A 26,739-nucleotide genomic window follows, 5' to 3' on the forward strand; every position below is an offset into this window, starting at 1 on the left:
TAAAAATGGTGTATTAATTTAAAGAAGTAAGTTACCAACATGAACGAAAATTTATCAAAATTACTTTTACATACTTTTCAACGATATTAACAATTATGAAGTTTATTTCAACCGTATTTATGATCGATTTTAAAAAATATGGAACCCAATTTATTTTACTTATGTTTAAGAACGATAATTAGGTAGTTCATTTTGATTATTGAATTATTACTCTATACTGATAACACGTTTTTTTTGCGTGTATCTTATCTGTTCGTGTGACTAATCTTCATCCTCCTAGCTAGTAGCCGTGAACTTGCCTATGCGTGAATAAAAAAAGTTCTGTTGAATACAGAATCTTCTCATTTTTTGTAATTAGTAAAAATATAAAAAGACGATAGAGAATTACTGTTTTCCAAACTGTGCTTAAAATAGTAACCACACCCTCATACTATCAGTTTGAAAATAATAATCACCTTACTTTTCAAACGTATGATTTTGCACAAAATAATCGTATAAAAAGAGGACATATATAGTATTGAAGCTTGAGATTTTGTGCATTGATTAATTCATAAGTATCTAGAGCAATTATTAAACTTTCGCGAGCGATCGAAAGGAAAAAAAAACACGGATTTTCAAGATATCTTTTATACGGGCAACTTTACATGTCTGTCATTACACCAAGGATTATTGATACAATGAAAAAACAAATTCAGCTTGTAGTTAAAAATCTTCCTGAAACAATCGAGATAGAATTTAAAAAAAGTATTATTTTGTTTAAAAAACTGTATTCTCCGAAAAAAATGTTTCTTCAATGACCCATTCAATTATTTTCGGACTTAATGCAAAACATGAATACATATTTAAGTATTCTATATCACTTATTTCAATATTTACATAGCAGATTGATAAAGTTCAGAATCACATTCAATCTATGCAGCACTTTTTCCGTTTGAAATGTAAAGTAGAAACGCACAAAAAGCTTGATTTTGTATTTTTGAAAATTGCGTATATTCATGCATGGAATTGGTATATAACGTTTATCAAAAGTTATCAATTGTTTAAGGGAAAAATTTCCTTTAAAGAATTGTAATTATATAAATTGTTTAAGTACGTTTTCTTGCTGAGTGGTTTCCAGTGTGGCTTCGCGCAACAAAATTTTTGGATTAATTTCGATATTATTATAACAGTTTTTGATATACTTTTTGATAACAATATTATTGTTAATAACTTCAAAAAAATACTCGTTACCTATATTTTTTAAAACATAAATCGCTTCAGAATTGAATAAACTTTATTTTCTGAAATTTTTGCGAAATTTTAAAGAAGTTTTCTATGTTGTTTCTTAAAAGTAAATAATAAAAATTCACTTCTTATGAGAAAATACACAGTATCCAATATGTTTTAAGTTTCTAACTGAAAAAAATATGCAAAGCTCTTTTAGAATTTTGCAAAAATTCCATAAAATAAATTTTGCGAAAATTCCATAAAATAAAGCTTACGCGGCGCGAAGCCGGATCACTAAATCACTTCTGTAATTTTTTTTATTGAATATTAAAACCTTATATTTGATATTTACATATTTGTGACATAGACAAAGAATTTAGTAATAAAAACATTTTAAATTTCGAGAATTCGTAACAGACTATTGTCGATCGAAGTTACATATTTCCTAGCTTTGGAGGTTATACGTTTTTATCAATTAGATAAGACTATAAGAAACTGCGGAATACGAGGGGTATACAAAATCTTTTTACTTCAATGTATCAAATACCGTTATAATAATGTCGAAATGAATTCAAAAAGCGTAGTTTTGGAGAACACCTTTTTTTAATTTTTTATCATTTTTTCAATTAAAATAAATATGTAGTTTACTTTTAATAAAAAACTGAAACTATTCTGTTATAGAAGAACCAAATATATAGTTTATATTGACTACATAAATCATAAAAAATAATTATTTAAAAAAATTTATTCAAAAATATTAAGTTTTGATAATTATTGTTTATTTTAATTGGATTTGATCCTACATTTATTATTTTTCTTTTAACAGAAAGTGTTATTGTATTGCAATTATAAATTCTTTTCAATGTATGAAAATATTCCCACGTGTAAGCATGTATATTATAATATGAGAAGAATTCTTCATTAAGACGATATAAATAGTATTCTACTCGCAGAAAGTAAATATATGAGCGCTTTATAAATAGATATGCATCGTGCGAATAAATTTGTACATAGTCTAGTTTATATTCCTTTTGATCCTAAATCAATAAAAGAAGATTATCATCCTAGCAAAAACATCGCGTTACTTAAACATTTTTTCTTTTTTAATTATAAACAGTTATAAAATATAGATATGCAATATACATATTCAAGTAAGAGAATTCAATGTTGTAATTTTTTACAGCGGCATAAAACTCATGTTTACAAATTTAACCATAGAAGGTTTAAAAATATTGGTGATTTAGTTACATGTTAAATATCGTACGAAAGATTTCAAATGCTCAGATTATGAGTGTAGTGATTGTTTTATTGAATTCTAAATTAACTATTAATTCTAATCTAACTATATATTATTTTTTCGGACTAATATGTAAATATTCGGAATTAATATTATATCTTGCGAAATTATGAAGCAAAGAAATACGAAAGTGATATCCAATATTATAAACAAAAACTATCTCAACTCAATTTATTTTCCATAACGTTTCGCTGGTTTATTTTCCAGCCCCATCAGGTCTTTTATAGAAAAATTAAATCAATTTTTTGTACAAACATGATGACAATTTCACAATAAAAAGGGTATCAAATGGAATAACGAAAAGAATCAGAACTTTATCAGTCTGCCATTTAAACATTAAAATAAGTGACCTGTAATATTAAAAAAAATTAGAATGCTTAAATGGTTTTTATGTTTTATACCAAGATCGAAAATAATAGGATGAGCCATTAAAAATTTAATTTTTTTTCTCAGAGAATGCAGTTTGCAAATAAACTAATAGATTTTTTTGTAAAATTCTATCTTGGTTGCTTCAGGAAGATTTTAACTGCAAGCTGAATCTTTTTTTGACTATACCGATCTTTTCTGGCAAAACGGTAGACGTGCAAAGTTGCCTATGTATTTTTTCTTTTCGATCGCTCCTCCGCGAAACCTCAATTATCAACGCTATGTATATTCTATTTTCATGCGATTTTGTCGCAAAGTTATATGCTTGAATAAAGTAACTATCATTTTCAAACTGAATGTACTATCTAAAAATAAAACCCCTTGGGTATACTTGTGCCCGATGCACTTTCCTTTCACACAGTCAATACGGTTTTGTGTTGCATGCTGAGGACGCAACATCACCTCTTTACGGGTGTGTGAAGGAAGTACGATTTTACGGCAAGCTCGGCATAAAACGTACGTTCAAATTCGCGTTTTTCATGTTGTTTTGAAAAATACTATTCTATAAAATATACCTAACATGTTTGGGAAAGTGATTCTCTTATCGTATGCCTTTCCACTCTCACTTCATTTGGATCTAAACATCTAACGAGACAAAAATCTACTTTTCAGTACTATGTAATATAATATGCAATACGGTAATACATATAGACAAACTGAAATATAGATCTCGCTTTACTCGGTCGGCAACATTTTACGATGCATACATTGCCTACTACACTCCTTACTAGCGTATTATACCATTTTATTTATAAATATTATTTGTATTTGAATTTCACTTTACTGCTTTTTTTATGTTAGTATGGAATTATTCACGCTTCAGCGCAAACTGTACTGATAAATCAAGGTACACTTCGCACCGAAGATTGTTGATTGTAATTAAGTCAGACATTCTAGTAGCAGAATATTAATTGGCATGGAGGAAAAATATACTTAATACTCGTATAAAAAAGAGAACCTGACTAACTGAAACTATTTTATTTGTAAGCTGATTAGCTGAAAGATAGTCACGTGATCAGCTATTCTAAACTATTATATGTTGTGTACGAAAGATTACCGTAAATAATTAAATATTTGAAAAGTGCATCAATATAGCGGGCATGAATTTCATATGAATTGATCGCTTTAATCATACTAACCTCAAAATAATAACCGACTGTTTCCTCCGTAAACCAATTAATTGAATTTTTCTCTATGCAAAAGTTTAAATTAAAAATAAACAAAGTTCACCGTAAAAGATATAAATTAGCAGATTATCACGATAAAATATTGTACAGTTTCAGCTAAGTAAATTATTAGAACATTTTTTTGAAAAAACGCTAAATAAAACTATGAACGTTCTATACCGAAGTATGTTATTTATACTGAGAAGGATATGATTATAAAAACTATAATGTTTTTAGAACTTAAATACATTTGTTATCGTGTTTTTCAAACTTTTGAATGAAGGTTTTTTAACACAAAACTTGGGATGATAAAAACTTCATTGATAATATTTTGAAATCATGAGTATTTAACTGCATATTTATTTATCAATAAATAATATCATCGATCATATCCCATATAAAATCAAAGGAATATCTAATGCATATTGAATTTTCGAATGTTCTATTTCGCCAATAAAAATGTGATCTATATTTGTGCATTAAAATGAATGTAAAGAAAAAAAGGAGTGCACGAAGCGCGCTAAACATCACTAGTAGGAATATGAATTGGTATAGTTTGTTCATATTTTGATAGTGAAGCTGAGTACGTAAAAGAATATTATTCATGAAGCTTTTCGGCGAAAAATATCTACAAAACTATTGAAGTATTTCAACAATATGATACAAATATAACCGATCATATCTATGCAAAAGAGCAAACATTGGACCTATGACATTTTCTAGCAAATCTGGATTCTTATTGTTTTCACGTTCTGCGCGAGAAATTTCGAAAGATGTACTAATAGTGAATACAAACGGTCAACTCACAAGTAAACGACACGAGAGTCAGCCGTAATTCCTCTTTTAACAGTTCTCATCATTGCGTACTGTGTTTCATGTCTTTTTTATTCTGTACCATTTATTGTTTTTTATTCTTAATTAATTACACTTATTGTTTTTGTTACTGTACCATTGTTATTGTACCATTTATTGTTATTTATTATTAATTAATTACACTTTTATAGTGAAAACAACAAAAACGATTTTATACACGTCAAAATAAAATAAATATTTTTCAAATTATTCTGAAAGAACGAAAATATAGTCTCATAATTGATGGTAAATTTGATGAAGATTTTTCAAAATGACAGAAAATGGAATATTTATTAACAATCTCTAATTCTTTTTCAAGATATCTATGAAAGTTACATTTCTTGATATCAGTAATGAAACAAATGTCGAATTTTAAGAAAAATATATGTATGACTAAGCGACCACAATTTTTTAAATAAAATTTTAAAAAATATGCAGCATTATAGTAGTCACAACAGAAAAATTCAATTCAATTTATAACAGAAGATATTTAATTTTTTTATTACGTGATTTACAATAATGCTAGACCAGTGTACAAGAATATATTTCCTCTGATGGGATACAATATTTTGTAATGTATGTATATTTATTGCTAACCATGTAAATTATGTCCTTACTTCGGTAAATAAATAAATAAATAATATTTTATGGCTATTTTAAGCAATTTGGAGAAAGTACGATCGCCACAGTCCTTTTAGTAAACTATATTTCTTAACGAAGAAATCGAGATTCCGCTAATATTTGTACGTCTCTCCCTATGTTTAATAATTAATAAAAAAAAGGAAGATGTTTTTATAAGACATAGTACATCAATATTTTTTTCAAAATGTAATTAGTAACTTTTATGTGTTTGAAAGTACAATTTTGATTATATTGAAAATCAATATTGTGTAAACTGTACGGATAATTAAATTTTAATGGTCGTTTGTAATAATTGAAAAAATATTTAATCGATTTTTATGTGTACAAAAGTGTTTTGAAAGTATTTTTTACATAAAATCACCTGTTTCTTGCTTATTGATTATCTACAGAAACTTTTTTTCGCTTCAGAAGAAATATTCTTAATATATACCATATTTTCCAATATTCCCCAGTATTTCTTCCCGGTGAATATTTCACCCGTTTACAATTGATAGTTTCAGTACATTGTCTAGATTAAAAAATAAGCGTAAAAGTACAATGTTAGTCAATAAAATAGGGCCACCAGTGACTAAAATCAGGTAAGATTCAAAGTTTTGTGTCATAGCTAAAAACGGTCGCACAGACATCAGCGAATGTTCATTTTGAAGGTCTTCGTAAGTGCTTTTTGATAATTTAATTTAAAGTTTAGTTAAGCTAATTTTAAACTTTTAATTACGTTGAAATGGACGTTGAGAAAATGAAATATTTCAAGTTTTGATAATTTAATATAAAGTTTTGTTAACCTAATTTTAAACTTTTAATTATGTTGAAGTGGACGTTGAGAAAATGAAATATTTCAAGTTCTGTTCAAACCCGCACAATCCAATAAGTAGTCCATTCCGCACATGTTTTTCCATCCAATCTGTCCCTTTCAAGCTTCTTTCAAGAATTTAAGAATCCTTTATTTTTTTTCTAACTTAAAAACTAACCGAGTTACGATGATTTTTGTTAAAAAAATAGTATATTTTTAGAGCTTTTGTATTTTTTATAGTAACTAACATACAACATATATCCAGATAGAAAAACAGTTGTTTTTTTCATAAAGAATCAATATACATTTTTGCAGAATTTTTTTAAAAAAGGTACTTACGAATACCTTCACAATGAGCACTCGCTGATGTCCGTACGACCATTTTTAGCCAAGATACAAAATTTTGAATCTTACCTGAGTTTAGTCACTGGTGGCCCTACTTTATTGACCACCACTGTATATTAAAATTAAAGCGTTTTATACGTTTTAAAATTCGATATAAACAAATGAAAACTTCCAATAAATTGATTATTATTGCATTTTACTTGCGTTTTGTAATTATATTGGGGATTATAAATATGTAGCTAAGGGAATGTTATGTATATATACTCTATATTTATATTTACCTCAATGTATGAGTGCCTGCATGAATTTGTCTGGAAAGGATTAATATAAACGACTATAGATTTTTTATGTTTTTTTTCTGAATTTTATTCTAAAAATTTAATTTTGGAAAATATATTTTTAATAAAAATTAATTTAAATATTTATATTTTATTATTATTAAGAACTTTAGACTGTAATATATAAATTTCGTTTACTTTTACTATTTAATGAAAAATAAAGTTTTTACCTAATGACTTTTTGTACATATTTAAAAGGACCAAATAGTGTTAAACTGGGAAGATGGAAAGTTTTCTTGCTAGTATCTTAAAACTTTTCTGATAAAAATATCGCTGTAAATCTTTTTTTACCTCAAAGTATTCGAAATAAGCTTTAATATTGATAGTTAGAAGTCTTTAAATTTCAAGTATATACCCAGCAAAGTCATTGTGTAGATATAATTTCATTTATGGAAAATATTTTACATCTTGCACGATTTTACACATCAGAATGAACTAAAAATCTTTTGTAAAGGCTTATTTTTTACTAGGGTTTATACTATGAAATGAGCGGAGCTTTAGTTTCAAAAAATTGATTTATCATGTTTCAAAATTTGTTTGTCGAAAAATTGTCCAAATATGTTTTCATCAAATTTGGAAAACTAATGTTAAAATAGGGGTAAATAAATTTATTGAAAAAATGCTTCGCTTATCTTACAGTATAAATTTTAACAAAAAAAATTAGCCTTTAAAAACGTTTTTCTTCTCACTCTAACATTAAGAATCGTACACGGCACGAAATATTTATTTTTATCAGAAAGGTTTGAACATATCATTAAAGAGAACTACCAAGTTTTTCTGTTTAACACTGATTGATCTTTTTAATATTTTAGAATAATAATCATAAATTTCTTTTAGCGAACGTTGAACTAAATAAGTATAGGAAAGGAGAGCTTTAAAGTTCAAAATTAAAGATTTCTTGAATCTCGACCGTGTAAAATAAGCTACAAAATATCTGATCTATTGCAATAATTCTGTGGCTTGAAATTTTATTACTTTGAGTTTAAGTATTCATTGATTTATCAGAAACTCTATATAGCAATGCAATATGAACTGTTTGCGAATATAATATTAATCAAATTAGTATCATGTATGCAGTGAGAAAAAGATTAATAAAATTATAAAAGTTATTTGAACGAATAAAATATATGGTAATTGATGAAGAACCAATGAAGGTAGACTCTTTCGTTATTCGTAAAAGTTATATAAAATAAATACCAAATAACGGCTTTTGCAACTTTACCTCGAATCGAATCGAAAAAGTCGAGTTTGTTACATAAAATAGACAATTATAGTTAAATACTCTAGCTTTACAAAATATTTTAAAGTCATATAATATTAAGAAATAACTCAAAAAAAATGTTATGTAGCATTCTTGTTGGTAACTTATTGCTATAATAAAATATTTGGTTTTCATTATAAAAGAAATCGCGATTAATCCCCTGTTTCGTTTGTAATTGATACAGCATATAAGAATTATTTAAATGTAGAACATGCTTTTGGGCAGAACGTAGGTAGAAATACTATAGAGAAGCGAAGCATACCAATGTACGCCCTGGGTTGTATTGTCAGCTCTAGTGTTGGGAATCGTATTAACAATTTGACGAGATGAGCTAGATTTTAGTAACAGATGACGTCGTAAGCTCGCAAAAGTAGACTCAAATCCGCTCCATATTCTTAGCGGTAGGAAAGCAGCGTGTGCAAGGTTCTGACTGTCGACGAGAGCATAGCAAGAAGCTATAACATCATCAACAAGAATAGTGCCTGCCATGGTGAGCGGTGCATAAGCACCCTGCTCAAGGATCAATTTCGACTCAAGTACCTCGTCCCAGCCGAGGCTACTCGTGATATCGAGCCGAATGAGCAGACGATCACCAGGATGAACGTGCGCAGCAAACACAGTTCCACGACCATGTACAAGTAGCAGGTGCGTAGGCGTTAGTCTGATTGCTCGACCTGAACGAGTGTTTAATAGTACAAACTGTTGGCGCTTTCTCGGTGACCGATCAATGAAGGCTATCACTTCACTGAACAGGATCTTTCCGCTGTCAACGTCCATAGAAGCTACGAAATCGCCCAACCGTAGCTCCTCTAATCTGAACCGTCGGCCATCATAACCCAGTACTTGGCTCGATCCAGGAAAGCATCCGCCTGATTTGCCTGCTGATGATGACTCTGCAAATTTTACACATTTACTTGATTAATTTTTTTCCACATTGTTTCATAGTGTACATTATGATGAACATAAATCAGAAAAAAAGAGGAAGACAAAGAACAAAAAAGTGAAAAGAGAGAGAGAGAGAGAGAGAGAGAGAGAGAAGAATGAAAAGAAAACAAAAGAAAAAATTTCTTATGCATACCGGATTTTACTGAACAATGTATATGAGACCTAGATTCGTAGTAAACCCAATCAAAGCCAGCCTCAACGGCAAGCCTAGCAAGCATGCCGTACTTAGCTCGGTCTCGATCGCTTGTTGTCACGTCCACAGCGCGGCCTTCGTAATGAAGTGAATCTTGGGCGTGTTTTCCTTCCTCATCCCAGCCTTCGGTAACCCGCAACTTTACTCCGGGCCACTGGTTCATCACCGATATCGCCAATGTGTTCAATTTTTCTTTGCACCTCTGTGAAAATTCATATTAGAAAAAATTAACATTTGTACTTGTATACAAAAATAACATATTTTCAATTATGTTTCAAATAATAAAAGTGAAAATTATTGAACAATTCTTAATTATTTTTAAATATTTGTTGACAAAGAATTTTATGGGCGCAAATTAAGAAAAGAAGAGAGATCATGTCATAAAATACGGTACAAGAACAAAGTTCTATTCGGATACTAAAGAACAAAATTCTATTCGCTATTTATTAAATATTAATAATAAATTTTCGTTGAAATATTTTGTAAAAGAATTAATAATTATTAATCTCCTTTTCAACTGTTCAGAATTTCAATGGCGGCCTGAAGTAAGTATGACTAAGGGTCACAGCACACGTACACCAAGTATCTGAAGAATTTACATGAAACATTTTTTGTAGTTTTCGCATATTTATGACTGAATCATGTTGATGATTGAATGATTTAACTTATTTGTTCAGAAAAAAAAACTCTTAAAATGTAAAAGATCACCTGTAAATGAGTTTATTTAACCAATTTTCGTATTCCGTAGTCACAAAATATCTCGCGTGCACTAATATGTCCAAGAGAAAAAAGGTTAATTTTTATGTATTTTGAGTCGCTGAATCCGAATATGTCAGTCCTTTTTATGAAAAAATGGTACGTTTCATTTAAATCGCAATTTTTTAAAGAAATTATGAATAAATAATTTTTTAGCCGGGAATGACTTTTTTTATAATTTGATCCATTTTAAGAAGAAAAAGTTTCCTTGTTATTTTTTTATAAAGTTCTTATTTTGAAAGTTATAAATTTTCAAAAGGCGAAAATTTGACGTTTTTTCGAGGGGCTATTCAGTCTTGAGAATCAAATAACCTTGATCGCCTTGAAATCACGAAATCATTATGAAATCACTTCTAGAAAGCCGAACTGAAATAAATCAATATAATGCAAGAAATTGATGGTGAAATCAATGAAATCAAACGAAATCATGAAATCAGTTGCAATCCCTTTATTTTTATTTTTTATGATATATTAAAATACTAAGAAAGAAGGAACTGATGGAACTAAATACTAACTAACATGCACTCATGCGCTACACATAATGAACAGTATAGTAGCCACCAAACCAACGGCTGGCCGCAGCGACGGTGGCGATCAGTATGTATGAACTACATGCGTTCACATCTCTGCTCGCGCTATTGCTGAAATCCTTCTGAAAAAAGAATTACGCGATCTCGTGATCTACGTGTTTACATGGACTTGCATAGTCTTGTTTTGATTGTTTCAAATCGTTGACTCCTCATGCTTCGTCCTCTGCTCGGAGTTTTTGAGCAGTGAAGTCATCTAAACGCTGTAAGTGTCTCGATACCATACGATACTTTGCAGTTATCGATTTTGATCACCGTTCATTGGTGCGTTGTTCATAAATTTCTCAAGGCATTCAGAAAATTACGGAGTCAAAGTTTTGTCACCTCACACGTAAGTAAATTCAATTCAATAAAAAAGGTTACGATGATGTACATGCAGAGGCGCGCAGAGGCGTAATTGCAAGGTTAATCGGTTCCTTTTTATTGTTTTTTTTTAGATATATAAAAATCATTGAGATTGTCCTGGCGAATTCCAAGGTACATACGTAGTCCGTCTCTCCTTTGCTAACTGTCGAAACAACTGAAAGCGAGACTGAAAGTCAAGGTCCTAATGGTGATACTAAGAAAGCTCTCGAGAATCGAGCCATCGTCTGATCAAACCAACAGCTTCTAGGAAATCCTCTAAATGAAGAAAAACATACAGGTTCCAACTTAAATAAAAAATATTTTTAAATTGAATACTTTAGATAATATAGTCGCATTTACGAGTGTGAATGATGAAGCTACGAGAATGGGTTAATAAGTCCTTAGAAAAAGATAGAAAAACAATTTTTTTCTGGTAGATTTTTTTTATTTTTCAATATAATCTGCTTTTAGCTTGACACACTTTTTCAGGAGTCCCACAAGTTTTTTTAAGTCATCAGAAAAAAATAATTTTGGAAGTACCTCAAAATAGCCGATTGTTTGTATTATGACCTCCTCATTCAAGATGAATCATTGTCCGACAAGCCACTTTTTCAGATTTGGGAATAAAAAAAGTCACTAGGGGCTAAATCTGGTAAATACGGTGGGTGATTTACTAATTTTGCAAGAGTGGTCAGCCTCCGTGCGCCTTGGGCTGGTCTCTGCTAATTTTTTCTGGGTTCTTTTTCGGTAAAGAAAGCCGGCGCTGACTTTCACAGGCCGAAGTTCGCGCTGGTTGGGGAAGGTTGATACAAAGAATCGGACACTTTAATTCAATTACATTACATATGGCGATCTCATTTATTGACGCCTTTTCACAAATATCGCTACAAGATTAACTTCGCCGCGGCGAGCGCGCTCGCTCAGCCTTTCCGCGACCAGAGTTCGCGGGATCACGCGAGCGAGATCGCTCAGCGTGCACGATAAAATCAAAATACGCTAATGTCCGTAATCGAGCTAGAGCTGGCGCGAGAGAGATAGACAGGCTTTTGACCCACCGGATGCCGACGGTCCGTCGACAGAGAGGCGACGCCGGCGAAAGCGTAGGCCCGCTGGAAACGGCGCCCTGGCGATGACCGAGGCTGCTGCAGGAAGGGCCGCAACACGGCCTTTGCCCCGTGGACGGCGAATGGTCGCTGCTTGTCCGGGCTCGGCTTGGAACTCCTGGCTCTCCTGGCAAATGGCAGTCGCACTCCTGGCAGTAGTTCCTCTCTGGCCGAAATATCGTCTCGTCCAGTCTCTCCTTAGGCGGCCCTAATTACTCGAGAGCTTGCGCCTAACTGCCCTTCTTCTCTCTTAATTTCTAAGCCTCGCGCCGCCGCGCTCCCACTTCTCTCACCGTCAAAAATCAGTCAAAATCGCTCTCTCTCTCGCTCTTCTCGCTCTCACTCGCACTCACGGCGACACCTCGCCGATCGTCGCGCTCCTCTCTCCAGATCCTGCAACGACACAAGTATGTAGTCGCTATATAGCGTACACTTGGTCGCTGCGTTCACGCGAGGAGAGTGCCGCACACAGGGCCAGCGAGCATCGCTATAGCCCTGTCACAGCCCCCCGCTAAGCCGCGGAAGCCGCAGGCACCCGTGGGTTACCCAACGCAACCCTCCTCGCTCGAACACAGGACCAGCGAGAAAACGACTTGAAACTATATTACAAAATCAAAATCATAAAAACTTCAATAATTCAGCTCGCCAAAACCTTCAAAATCAATAAAAATAAAAATAAATAATCAAACAGAAATAAACATACCATACACATACAAAATAGAAAATAAAATAAAATAAATCAAAACAACATAAAACCCTTTTAAAGTGAACAGATTTGGTACCTCAGCCTTCTCATGCCTTATCTGGGGCTGCGCCCTTGCCAATTGCACTGGCAGCGAGCTCGCACGCCTGGCGTTGGATTCTGGTCACCTCTTAACTCGTCCGAGAAATAAAAGAAATAAAATAAACCATACAAACATCACACTCACACAAACATCACACAACAAACAAATCACTCTCGACTGTTACCTTTCCTCGTACCTCGAGGAAGCACGTATCTTTTAAACTCAGATACATGAGCCATTGGTACCTTCTTGTTGTTATTCATGGTCAACATATAAATTCCCGGAGAAACCACTCGCAAAATCTTATATGGACCGGTATATCACGGATCCAGTTTTGCGTTTTTCCCCGCACTCGCGCTTGACAGAGTGTGTGCTCGCCTCAAGACTAGATCGCCGACCGAAAACTCTACGTCTCGACGTTTTCTATCATAATGTTTCTTCTGACGGTTTTGTGCTTCTTCGATATGTCTAATCACAAGATCGCGTAACGCATCAAGTCTCGCCATACGCTCGCTCCAATCCTCGATCGACGAGCGGATGATCGGCGTTCGCGTTTCTACCCCACGACGCAGGCTTTTAGCCTGCTGCGGTTCGCGGCCAAAATTCAAGAACGCCGGCGAGACTTTTGTGCTCGCCTACATCGTCGTATTCAGCGCCTGCCTGAATTCATGCAAATACTTATCCCAATTCCTGTGATCCTGATCGACGAACATCGCCACCATCAGCTTCAGCGTCTTAATCGCTCGCTCGGCGAAATTCGCCTGCTGATGGTACGGCGGACAAAGTACGTGCTCAATCTTGTACTCGTCTAGCGTCGCTCGAAACTCATTCCCACAGAAATTCTTACCATTATCCGTGACAATATACCCCGGTATCTCCCATCGATACAAAATAAGCTCTTCAAGAGCCTGCGCGAGAGCTTTCCCCGTAGCTGACACAAGAGGTTTAAACTCCACGTAATTCGTGAACAAGTCCTGAAACACGACTAAGTATCTGAACCTATTCTTACTCCTCGGGAGTTCAATCACGTCTGCCGCTATCACCAACCACGGTTGCTCAACTACGCGCTTGCTCATGAGGCCCATCGGAAATTGTTGTTCTATTTTATACCGTTGGCATTTCTCGCACGATTGCACGAATTCCGCGATGTCATAGTACATTCCAGGCCATGAATACTCCCTCGCGACTCTATCGTATGTCTTATCTCTTTCGAAATGTCCTGCCGAGGGCTCGCAGTGTGCGTCTCGCATCACTCGAGCTCGGTGTTCTAACGGTACCACCAAGCGCCAACACTGCTCACGGTTTGTAACCGGATCAAGTAACCTATCAGACGAGAATCTATACAGCATTCTGTCTTCCACTCGCCAATTCCGAAATTTATCTGGTCTCGCAAGTACGTCCTTCATGCGCTGCAAGTATTCAGGGTCCTTGATCGTCGCGAAAGCTGCTACTTCCTCGCCGTCCTCATACGCGCGCGATAACGCGTCCGGCGTATGATGAAGGCGACCTTTCCTGTACACGATTTCAAAATCGTACTGTTGGAGTTCTAGAACCCACCGCGCCAACTGACCCGTAGGTTCCTTCTTATTGCGTAGCCAAGTAAGTGCCGTATGATCCGTGACTACCACGAAATGCACTCCCTCGATGTACGGGCGGAACTTTTTGATCCCCATTATCACAGCCGCGCATTCCAACTCCGACACAGTATAATTACGCTCGTGCACATTCAACATTCTACTCGCGTAGCATATAGGATGTTCAAACCCATCCTCGTCCTTCTGAATCAGACACGCACCTAACGCATACGACGATGCGTCGCAATGAATAAAGAAAGTTCTCGCAAAATCGGGTCTCGCCAAAACCGGCGCCTCCGTCAGCGCTTTCTTTAGCTTTTCGAAAGCTTCGGCTTGCTCCTGCTTCCAGTGCCAACGTTCGCTCTTGCACGTAAGCTTCGTGAGCGGTACTTTCATCTCGCTCTCATGCTCAATAAATCGCGCATACCATCCGCACATACCGAGAAAACGTCGCAACTGCTTAACGTTTCGGGGCTGCGGGAAGTCAATCACCGGCTTGATCCTGTCCGGATCAGGTCGTAATCCTTGACTATCCAATCGGTATCCCAAGAACGTCACCTCGGAGCACCCGAATTCACACTTCATCACGTTTACTTTGAGTCCCGCATTTACCAGCTTCTGTAGAGCTCGCTCAAGTCAAGTCAAATGCTCATCAAAAGTTCCGGTTACTACGATTACGTCGTCTAAATATTTGAAAACATATGGCTCAAATTCCGGTCCGAAAAGCGTATCCATCAGCCGCATGAACATCGCCGGAGCATTTACTAATCCGAAGATCATGTAATTATATTCGAATAACCCTAATCCCGGGACCGCGAATGCCGTATATCTCTTGCTCTCCTCGCTTAGCGGTACCTGCAAGTACGCATTCTTCAAGTCGATTTTAGAAATATAACGCGCCCCACGCAGACGATCGAGAACTGAGTCAATGCTCGGCATCGGATATGCATCTGTTTTCGTCGCCTTATTCACTGACCTTAAATCTATACACATTCGATTCGTGCCATCTTGTTTTCTGACTATAACCGGCGCGCTACTCCAATCGCTTGTCGATTTTCTGATTAGCCCCGATTCCAGCCATTTCCTTGTCTCGCTTCGCATAAACTCCATCACCTATGGCAAATATCGCCTTCAGGGAGTTTTTACTGGTCGTGCGCCCTGCACGTCGATCTCATGCTTGATTAAATGCATACGCGCAGGTGACTTCTCGGGTACTACCCGCCGCACCAGACGTTCCACTAATTCGCGCTGCGAAGATCGTAACTCGGAGAGCCCCGCGACCTCGGCTCTAACGCGAACACGCGCGAGCCCAGGCTCACTCGGGAACTCCACTCTTTCGCGCTTCAGCTCCGCGAACCAGTGCCAAGGACCATCCTCTATATGCCATCTCCTATTCGCATGATCCATGCCAATGCCGAACTCCTGAATGAAGTCCATTCCGATTATCATGTCGTATTGCACTGGCACATCCACGACTCGCGCTTCGATTATTCGTGATACTCCGTCGATCTCAACCCTGAGCCGAAGTTTTCCCACGATCCCGGTTTTCACTCCCGAAAACCCGAACAACGCGAAGTCGCATGGCTCAATTTTGTCTACAAAGTCGCCGCGTACACGCAGGCCCACGATAGTCACCATCGCTCCTGAATCGTACAGCGCACTGTAAGGCTTCCCCGCGATATGGACTACCAACAACTCGCGATTTTCCACCGCGTCCACTTTTGGTTCGCCCACGCAAACACGAACACAGAGGCGCGAGAAACCTACACCGGTTCTCGATGACTCGCCTCGCCTCTCGTTCCCCCGACTAACCGTCAAATCTTTGCGTGTCGACTCGCATCCTGCGCCATCCGACGCTTCCAAACCCGATGCGATCGGTGTCGCCCTAACTGCTACCTCTCCACTCAGCACCATAAACTCCCTGAACGAGGTGACGGATCGCGACGACGTCTCGCCTACACCGTCAAGGTCGTCAGTTTTTGAGTTTCCAGCCTGCTGAGGCGATCTCTCAGTCCGAGTTTGTTCCGGAACTGGCCGCGCACGCGCCGCTCTCTGGACTTCTCGAAGACCGCGCGGTCTCTGCAGTTTCCATCGAGTTCATGCCCGGCTGATCCACCCCGGGCGTTCTCGTCGATTTACCTCTCGACCCACGCCCGAGCATCGGACTCCCTTGGCCATCTGCTCGATGTCGCTCTGATTCGCGTGCATCCAGCATTTCTCCCGACTCCAACGCTCGCTTTCCTCGCTCGCGCTCGGGCCCTGCTTCACGCATTCTTGTCCATCGTTCGTTGAATTCGATCCAGTCGAACTCTTTGCTCGAACTCTCCTTGATTCTATCTTTCGCGCCCTCGCGTTGCATAGAGGCCTCTGTTTTCGCGTTATTCGCGCCTAATCTAGCTTCATTTCGCTCAACCTGCTGTTGAAACTCTGCGAACTTGCTATAAAACAGCCTCATGAACGCGACTTTTGCCCCGTTGGGTGCCCTATTACGCACAACTACGCGGAATCCGTCGGGCAACTGGGTCCCGCTTTTAAGTTTTCCAGAGCTTTGAGCCAGACCTGACACTGCGGACATGTTTCCAACGTCTTATTTTCTTTACCGCAGCCTTGGCACGTTAGCCCCGCTCTACTTCCTTGTGAACACCGGTTCGCGTAATGTCCTAGCTGTTGGCATTTGTAGCAGCGCACTGGGCTCTTTCCCCGATTGCGACTCGCACTTCGGTCACAAACCCCTCTGCCACTTGTGCCTCCAGCCCCCAACGGCTCCGAACTTGTTCACGTCGACTTCAAGTTCTCCGGGCTTGGGCACTCGGCCTTCCGATGTCCCAGCCCCCCGCATTTGTGGCATACGCCCTGAAAGGTCACGCGCCCTGCAGCGTTCCTTGCAGGCTCGCAGTTCCCCTGGGCGGACCCCTCTGCGAATGAGCTAGCTGGGATAACACGGTCACTACATCTCTCGGCAACTCTTTTGACGAATCCCCATCCTTACGTTGAGCTACACCTTCACTATCCGGATTGCGGCTTCTGCCTACGGGTTTTGTTGCCGACTTATTTTTCTTTCCTTGGCGGTCCTTACTATTCTCATTCCCGACCGCATAAACTCGTTCGCCCATCGCAAAGTTCGCACCGCTGCTAGTGTTCGCGGTTCTTTTTGATGAATCTCCGCGGTAAGCGACTTCTGGCATCAACGACTCCTGCGGCGCTGGCGGCGGGCGGTAGCGATTCTCGATGTCCCGTCTGCGTTCAAATCTCTCCCCGTAAACGCGAAGGTCTCTGAGCGTTTGAACCTTCTTCGCCCTGATATAATTGCGAAGTTTCGGGTATAAGTTATTTTTAATCAACTCAAGCTGTCTACGTTCCGAAAGCTTCGGTTCTAACCTACTCGCAATATACAGAAAGGCCGTGAGAAATTCACCTAGTGGCTCATCTTCGCCTTGAGTTCGGCGGCGTAGCGCGTCGTAAACATCCTCGCGCGATCGCCGCGGACAAAACTGGCGCTGGAATTCATCTTTAAAATCCTGCAATGTATCCCAGCTCGGGCGATTCGTTTCCCACCATAAAGCCATTTCCGCACTAGTAAACGACAACATTAACGCCGACAATATCTCCGCGTCCTTGAATCTGTAAAATGATTGCATTTCATGCAATCGTCTCAAAAATTGCTCCGCTGACAGTCCGTCCTTCTTCGAGAATGCTAAAGACCAACTTCTTACCGCCGTGACCGCGTCTGCTTGTTGCCCATTAAGAAATCGGCCCCTCGGTTTGCTCGCGCGCTCTTCCTCTGACGCGCTCTCTAGCCACGTTTCGTCGTCATCGAGCGCCGAATCGTAGTCCGTGTCCTCTGTTTCATCAGGCTCTCTACCGGCCTCATGCTTGCCTAACCGCGCACCCGCGGTGTCATTCACATGCTTCAGATCGTAATTCATCTCACAAGGTCGGTACCTCGCCCCCAGCTGCGCGCCATCGCGCACCGGCGTGCTCGTACTTCCCGGGCCACGCGTTGCTACCTGCGATATGCCCTCGCGTTCGCCCCGGCTCTCAGCATTATTTACCCTAGATGCTGCCGAAGTTAACCACGCCGGCCAAAACGTTTTTACTGCGCGCTGCCACATCGATGGCTCCCGACCATGGAAACTCTCCGGTCGCCGCTCCACGCGCGCTCGCACAATCTCTGTTTGCGTGTTCGCAGTACCCAGAGCTGGCGCGAAGTCCGTCGGCACCGAACGATGCAAGCCCGCTCTTTGTTTCCTTCCGCGCACCTCCTCACGTGCAATCACACCATCTATGGCGCGAACTCGCGTCTCCGATGGCAACGCACGTATCTCCCGCATGACGTCACTCCGCTCTCGTCGAGCGCTTACCGCTGCGTTCACCTCCGCCTCTAAAGTTTCCAGCAGTGATCCGACCCGCGCCGATGATGCGCTTCTCGCATCAACGATCGTCGGTATTTCACCTGATAGAAAATCATCGGCACTCAGAGGCGGTGTCGATTCGTGACGCACGCTATATAAAAATACGCGAAATGCCCTGTCTTGCACGATCGCGGTCGTGCCGTCCGTAACTAATCCGTTCGACGTCATCCATGTCAGCAATTCCTGAATTTGCATTGCCTGAATGTGCTCCCATATTGACTTTACTACAGGAATTTTCATAACCCGCCTTCTAAACGCTTCTGGCCGCGGCCGCGATTCCGCAGCTCTCCGATGCTTGAGCGATCTCGTCACCGGCATCGTATTTCACGCGACCCCGCGCGGTAAACAAACAGGCACCAAAACAAACCCAAGCTTTCCTCGGCCTATTTCACCTTCACTAGGCCTAAGCGCGTTTGTCCTCTTTGTTTTCGAGAACAGCTCAACGTGCACAAGCCGGCATGCCCATGGTCCGAGTACGCAACACAAAGACCTTACTCAGCCTATAAACACGTTTAACCTTGAGCTCACGCTCAGCAACAATCCAAACAGCCGAGAATGATCGTTGCGATTCTCGCAACTTTCAAATTCAGAAACACACAATTCAAACGTACAAATTTAACTAGCCAAAACACCCGGCTCGAGCAATCGCAATCTGCGTAATAACAGCACACAAATTTACAGCGTAATCGCTTAATCACAACACCGCGATACTCGCCTCAGCCCGTTTCACTAGCTTCGGGCTTCCGCGTAACTCGAGCCAAATGCGTTGACGACACAATAATGACGAAAACTCAAAATGTCCCATACAACTAAAATTTTCCCTTTTCCAACTTATTTCCACGGCTCTCGCTCGCTACTCCGCGAATTCGCCGAAAAGCGCTGATCGGCCGAGACACCGCACTGTTCAAAACTTATCACAAAGAGAATTATCGCGATCACCTCTTTCCAACCAGAACAAAGCGATGCGAACAACGAAAACCCGCCGAGATTAAACAAGGGATGCCATGCAAGAGTGGTCAGCCTCCGTGCGCCTTGGGCTGGTCTCTGCTAATTTGTTCTGGGTTCTTTCTCGGTAAAGAAAGCCAGCGCTGACTTTCACAGGCCGAAGTTCGCGCTGGTTGGGGAAGGTTGATACAAAGAATCGGACGCTTTAATTCAATTACATTACATATGGCGATCTCATTTATTGACGCCTTTTCACAAATATCGCTACAAGATTAACTTCGCCGCGACGAGCGCGCTCGCTCAGCCTTTCCGCGACAAGAGTTCGCGCGAAATCGCTCAGCGTGCGCGATAAAATCAAAATACGCTAATGTCCGTAATCGAGCGAGAGCTGGCGCGAGAGAGATAGACCGGCTTTTGACCCACCGGATGCCGACGGTCCGTCGACAGAGAGGCGACGCCGGCGAAAGCGTAGGCCCGCTGGAAACGGCGCCCTGGCGATGACCGAGGCTGGTGCAGGAAGGGCCGCAACAACACGGCCTTTGCCCCGTGGACGGCGAATGGTCGCTGCTTGTCCGGGCTCGGCTTGGAACTCCTGGCTCTCCTGGCAAGTGGCAGTCGTACTCCTGGCAGTAGTTCCTCTCTGGTCGAAATATCGTCTCGTCCAGTCTCTCCTTAGGCGGCCCTAATTACTCGAGAGCTTGCGCCTAACTGCCCTTCTTCTCTCTTAATTTCTAAGCCTCGCGCCGCCGCGCTCCCACTTCTCTCGCCGTCAAAAATCAGTCAAAATCGCTCTCTCTCTCTCGCTCTTCTCGCTCTCACTCGCACTCACGGCGACACCTCGCCGATCGTCGCGCTCCTCTCTCCAGATCCTGCAACGACCAAGTATGTAGTCGCTATATAGCATATACTTGGTCGCTGCGTTCACGCGAGGAGAGTGCCGCACACAGGGCCAGCGAGCATCGCTATAGCCCTGTCACAATTTGAACTTCAATTCCTTCATTTTAGCCATTGAAACTAAACAAGTGTGCACTCGTGCATTGTCTTGATGAAACAGAATTTATTTTTGTTCAAATGAGGACGTTTTTCCTTTATGTTCTCGCTTAACCGGTCCAAAAACGACGCATAATACTCTCCGGTGATTGTTTGTTCTGTTGTCATCCCAAAAAACAGTGGCCATAACCTTGCCAGCCGACTTCACTGTTTTCACCTTCTTTGGAGCTGATTGACCGTTCACAATCTACTGTTTTGACTGTTCCTTCGTCTCAGGAGTGTAGTGATGTATCTACGTTTCCTCTACAGTTATGAATCAACGCAGAAAGTCATCCGAATTAGGATGGATGTCCAATTTCTTATGCAAAATCGAAATGACTGTACCTTTTGAAACCCCTGTCGCCTCAACTATTTCGTGCAATTTTATTTTTCGGTCACTCAACATCATATCGTGAATTTTATTGATCATTTCCAGAGTGCTCACGTCTACAGGACAGCCTGAACGATGTTCATCTGCAGTCGGTGTACGGTCACGTTTAAATTCATTTACCCAATTGTAAACAGTTGCAAACACAGGGGCAGATACACCTTGAACTGCATCTAAATTAGCTTTGATTTCTTTCGGTGTAAGGTCTTTTAAGTAGAAATGTTTTATGACCATCCGAAACCATTTTTTTCCATTGTTAACAAGAAATACGAGGTCTGTCCGGAAAGTATCGGGCCTACGTTTATATCTTCGCGCCATAGTGTTCGAGCGATCTCTACCGGACAGAAACGTCAACAGTAGAGCCTCACGAATCTATTGGTTACTTACTAACACCTGCCGGACGTATAGTTCATGCGCAGCGTGTCTTTGTTTAGAGTGCCTTTTTCGCGTTCGTCGGATTTTGATATTGTCAAAAATGACTGAAAAGCAAGATCAACGAATTTGCATCAAATTTTGCTTTCAACTCGGAAAAACGAGTTCGGAAACTATTGAAATGATGCAAAAGGCCTTCGGAAGTGAGTGTATAAGCAAAACACGAATAAAAGAGTGGTATAAACGGTTCAAGGATGGTTGCACTTCTGTCGATAGTGATTCTCGTTCCGGCCGACCTTCGACGACAAAAATCGCAGATAATATTGAGCGAGTGCGACTTGCAATCGAACAAGATCGTCGTATGACTGTGCGAGAACTAAAAGAAGACCTTGGGATACCAAAAACTATCATTTCAGAAATTTTAACCGAAAATTTAGGAATGAAACGCATGTGTGCGAAATTCATCCCAAAATTGCTCACAGCAGAACAGAAGAACATTCGCTTAGAAATCGCTCTGGACAATCTGGAAATGTTCAATAATGATGATATTGTGCTTAGAAAAGTTATTACAGGTGATGAATCATGGGTTTATGGTTATGATCCTGAAACAAAACAACAATCTTCACAGTGGAAGCATTCTGAATCACCAAGACCAAAAAAAGCACGTCAAAGTCGGAGCAATGTTAAGTCAATGTTGTTTTTTTCGATTGTGAAGGTGTTGTACATTACGAATATGCACCAATAGGTCAGACAATCAATAAAGAATACTACGTTCAAATTTTAAAACGTTTGCGTGATGCAGTAAGAAGAAAACGGCAGCACTTTTGGGAAAATGGTGACTGGCTTCTCCATTACGATAATGCGCCAGCGCATTCATCCAATCCTGTGCAGGAGTTTTTGAGCAAACACAATATCGCATTGCTTCGACGACCTCCATACAGTCCCGACATAGCTTCTTGTGACTTTTGGCTGTTTCCAAAACTAAAAAAACCACTAAAAGGACACCGATTCGATGACAAAACAACCGTTGAAAACAATGCGACGAGTGTACTTAAGGCTATCCCTAAAAGTGAGTTCCAGGACTGTTTTGAAAAGTGAAAACATCGATGGAACCGTGTTATTCAATCAAGTGGGGTTACTTTGAAGGATGCCACCCATCAGACGATAAAGAATAACGCTAGCACGAAAATATAAAGGTAGGCCCTATACTTTCCGGACAGACCTCGTATATATCTACGATAAATATAAAGATTTACATATACGAGGTCTGTTCAAAAAGTATCATAAATTTTGAATTTCCGCCGGCTACGTAAATTTGAATTTTGATTTTTTTGTAGCGTTATGTTATTGTATAATGTACATGTATAATGTTTATTTTGAATGAGCTTCATGCATAAGAGATATTTTTATATCGATCACGTTTTTAGACAAAATTGTCAAATGACTTTAACTCACTGAAGAGGCATGTTAATTTGGACTGTTGGAATTAGTTCCTCTTGATAAGAGAAACTAATTTTAAATAAGTTTTTTAGTTTAAATGTAGATTTCATTTAACGAAATAGTGCAACATTTTATAATTGACGGGCCGGATCGAATAATCCCTTCGATGCTTGGCCCGAGCCGACTAGCCCCTGAAACTATGTAATCGCCGCTTAGCGAAATCTTCCGATTAAAAAACATTAACAAAATATTCAGAAAGTGTAAAACAGTCAGCGAGGAAGTTGTTCTTCGTAATGATTTAAAGTATCTATTGCCAAGTTTTGAGAATTGTCATCGTGTATCTTTTTAAATTTCGAAGTCAGAATTCAGTCAGTCCTTGTCTATGCACTTGAAACACACTCATCTTTGAAACTTGACGTTTTCTCGCAGGATTTTTCAAAACAATATACGCTGTATAAGGCTGTTTAAAAACAAAATCAGAACGTGGCTTAATATCTACAAGATCTGTATCGAATATTCACTCAGTCGGTGCCTAGTGCAACACGAGGATGCCTGCATTTTAAAAAAGTATTCGTTTAAGCGATCGTAAATAATAAAGTGGTTTAGTGATTCGTTACGTCGCAAAATTTTTTAAAAATATATTTTCAAAATGAGTAAACTTGAAAAATAATTTTTATTGTGTAATATTAATATAAAGTTTCATAAATATTTCAGTCTGTTATTAAAAAAATTCGATCACTTTATAACTTTGATATTGTAGTATTTATCTAATTTCACTAAATCAATATACAGTGCCCGGCATGTACTTTTGCCCACCCTGAGGCGAAATTGGCCAAACTTTAAAGTAGTATATCTCAGCGAAAAAGAGTCATAGAATAAAAAACTTCAGGCCATTTTAAAGGTAATAGAAAAAGCTTTGAGTAACGTGAAGATAATATTGTTTGTACTAGAATTAAGTTTTGTATGTTTAAAAAATGACTATAAAAATAATTTTTTGTTTACCCATATACAAATTTATTTATTTGCTATGCACATCAGCGGATCATTAATAATCAAAGCAAAATTAAAAGGTGGAATGTTCCTCTTCAAAATAAGATGGACAGAACTCTTTTCTGATTTTTTAATACTGAGATATAGCTTTTTTTATAAAAAAAATCGTTTTATTTTTTCATCAGCTCATATCTCGATTGCTATGCATTAGATAAAAAAACTTTAAAGACAAAAATTGTTTCTTTTTTGGTAAAGAATACAAAAATAAAATGAAAACTAAGATCTGGAACACATTTTTTTTTTTCATTTTTTCACGCTAGCCATTTATGTTATAAAAAATTATATTTTCGTTACTTTGAAAATATTATATTATTTTTGTAAAATTTTGATTAATTACAAAAAAAGTTCAATTATATTTATGTAATAATAATATGATAATGTGATGTTCGTATCACTTATAAATAATTCAAACTCTTGTATCTAGTTGCGCTAATAAGTAAAAATTCGTTTCTAATAAATCTACTCTACTTGTCAAATAAATTGAAAAATCAAATATATGCGAATATGGCTAAGGTTTTAAGGAAAGTCAGACTATGCCCTAGTTTCTTATGGTGCAAATTGTCACATAAGCAGAGCTAAAGTCTTCTTGGGATTGGATATCATTCGGCCCAAGTTTCTTATAGCGCGAGATGTTCTATAAGTTGAGCTCGAATTATAGGACAGGAAAAGTCTTGTTCAGTTAATTACAATGAGAGAAAGAACTTCGGTATTAGCCAAGTTTATTCAGACTCATGTGCTCACTTTGCAAGTCTAGAAGTGAATGCCAGCCTGTGCAATAGTGGGCGTATTATACACAAATTTTCCCGCCTATTTTCACAGGAGCGTTTTCTTCGAGATGTCATCGAATATTCGAGAGACATTCGCGAATTTTGAGAAATGAGTTTTCTTAATTTACAAGTAAATAACCATTGACAGTAAGCTTTTAACACATGTAAACTTTACAGAATTTGTTATTTGTTGGTTTTATACAATATACAATTATCGCAATAGTGTCGTCAAAAGTTATTAACTAATAAAGTTAATTAACGTGATATTACAATATTTACAATAGAAAATTAATAAATTTTTATATAACTTTATAGTTGATTCAATTTAGAGGTATTTTCCAAAAATGAATATTTAAATTAGTTAATAACATTTGAATTATAACTAATTTTTCATATTTGTAACGGTTTTTCCTAATCTTATAATGTAATTATTAGATTATTTATCTAAGATTCCTAAATTATAAAGCTATCATTTTCAAGTATAAAATTAATACTTTCGTTCTATATACAGCTTATTATTTAAATAAATCATTAATTGTTTATTTATTAATAACAGTTATTATTCAGCTGTTATTAATGAAACCAATTCTTACTCATGTTCTATACTTATTCACTTTGCATATTTACATTTTTCTAATAATTCATATTATTAGCGTAATAAATCAATCAATTTTGCATATTAAAATTCATTATTATTTAATAATTAAACGCGATTCGTATTACTATATTCTAAATTTACGTACTAAAATCTATATAAGAAATACTTTGTTATATCAAAATTACATCTAATTAACATATTTTTCTCAAATCACAAAAATCATTATATCTATATCTATTAGTTTGTGACGTCACGCTCCTTATTTGGTTATGATATTAGACTCTTGTACTAATACGAGTACAATCGAATAATCGGTGAGGTGGCGCCGATTAATGTGCTGATTTGAGTAAACAGATAGATGCGTTTGACAGGTTGCGGTGATTCAGTGATATAATAAACTAGCTCATAGATAGGACCGTTACAATAATAAATAATATAGTACATTACGATTCCAGTGCGAGAAAGTAGATTCTTGTCTCGTGTGGCGTTTACGCCCGAGCAAAACGAGGGTGGAAAGGTACACGAGATGAGAAACTCTTTCTCGAACATGTGCCGTATCGTATTTTTTTATACTTGTGGAAAGTACGATTTTCAACGCACGTTTTCTGCTCAACGTGCGGGAAAGACGCTGCGCACGGAGTGTCGAAAAGCATGTATTACTTTATAAAAGTGGCTAGAACTTACTTATTTCTATTTATTTATTTATTGGTAAATTTAAGTAAAAATTTATTATTGAAAATTTGTTTGAGACTGTTGATCATAATTAAATAAAAAAAAAATAAAGAAAATGAATAATAAAAAAATGGTTAGCGTGAAAAAATTAAAAAAAATTTGTTCTAGATCTTAGTTTTCACTTTATTTTTGTATTTTTTACCAAAAAAGAAACAACTTTTATCTTTAAAGTTTTTTTATTTAATGCATAGCAATCGAGATATGAGCTGATGAAAAAAAACGATTTTTTTTATAAAAAAAGTTATATCTCAGTATAAAAAAAACAGAAATGAGTTCTGTCTCTCTTATTTTAAAGAGGAACGTTCCACCTTTTAAATTTGCTTAGATTTTTAATGATCCGCTGATGTACGTAGGAAATAAATAAATTTGTATATGGGTAAACAAAATTTTTTTTA

General features: G+C 37.8%; 1 protein-coding gene across 1 annotated transcript in view; it reads right to left on the minus strand.

The window, feature by feature from the left end:
• Window positions 1-8,468: 8,468 nt before the first annotated feature.
• The window catches only part of LOC131663266 (sonic hedgehog protein), a 100,336-nt gene continuing 82,065 nt past the window's right edge, over window positions 8,469-26,739 (minus strand). The window contains exons 2-3 of the mRNA XM_058933570.1: window positions 9,402-9,663; window positions 8,469-9,216 (exon numbers count right to left, since the gene is read on the minus strand). Of these exons, the coding sequence (XP_058789553.1) occupies window positions 8,522-9,216; window positions 9,402-9,663 (957 nt within the window). The 3' untranslated portion in view covers window positions 8,469-8,521. The remainder of the gene's footprint in view (window positions 9,217-9,401; window positions 9,664-26,739) is intronic.

The sequence above is a fragment of the Phymastichus coffea genome, unplaced genomic scaffold (genome assembly GCF_024137745.1).
Source record: "Phymastichus coffea isolate CEN01 unplaced genomic scaffold, Cenicafe_Pcof_1.1 PCOF00032, whole genome shotgun sequence".
Taxonomy (NCBI): Eukaryota; Metazoa; Arthropoda; class Insecta; order Hymenoptera; family Eulophidae; genus Phymastichus; species Phymastichus coffea.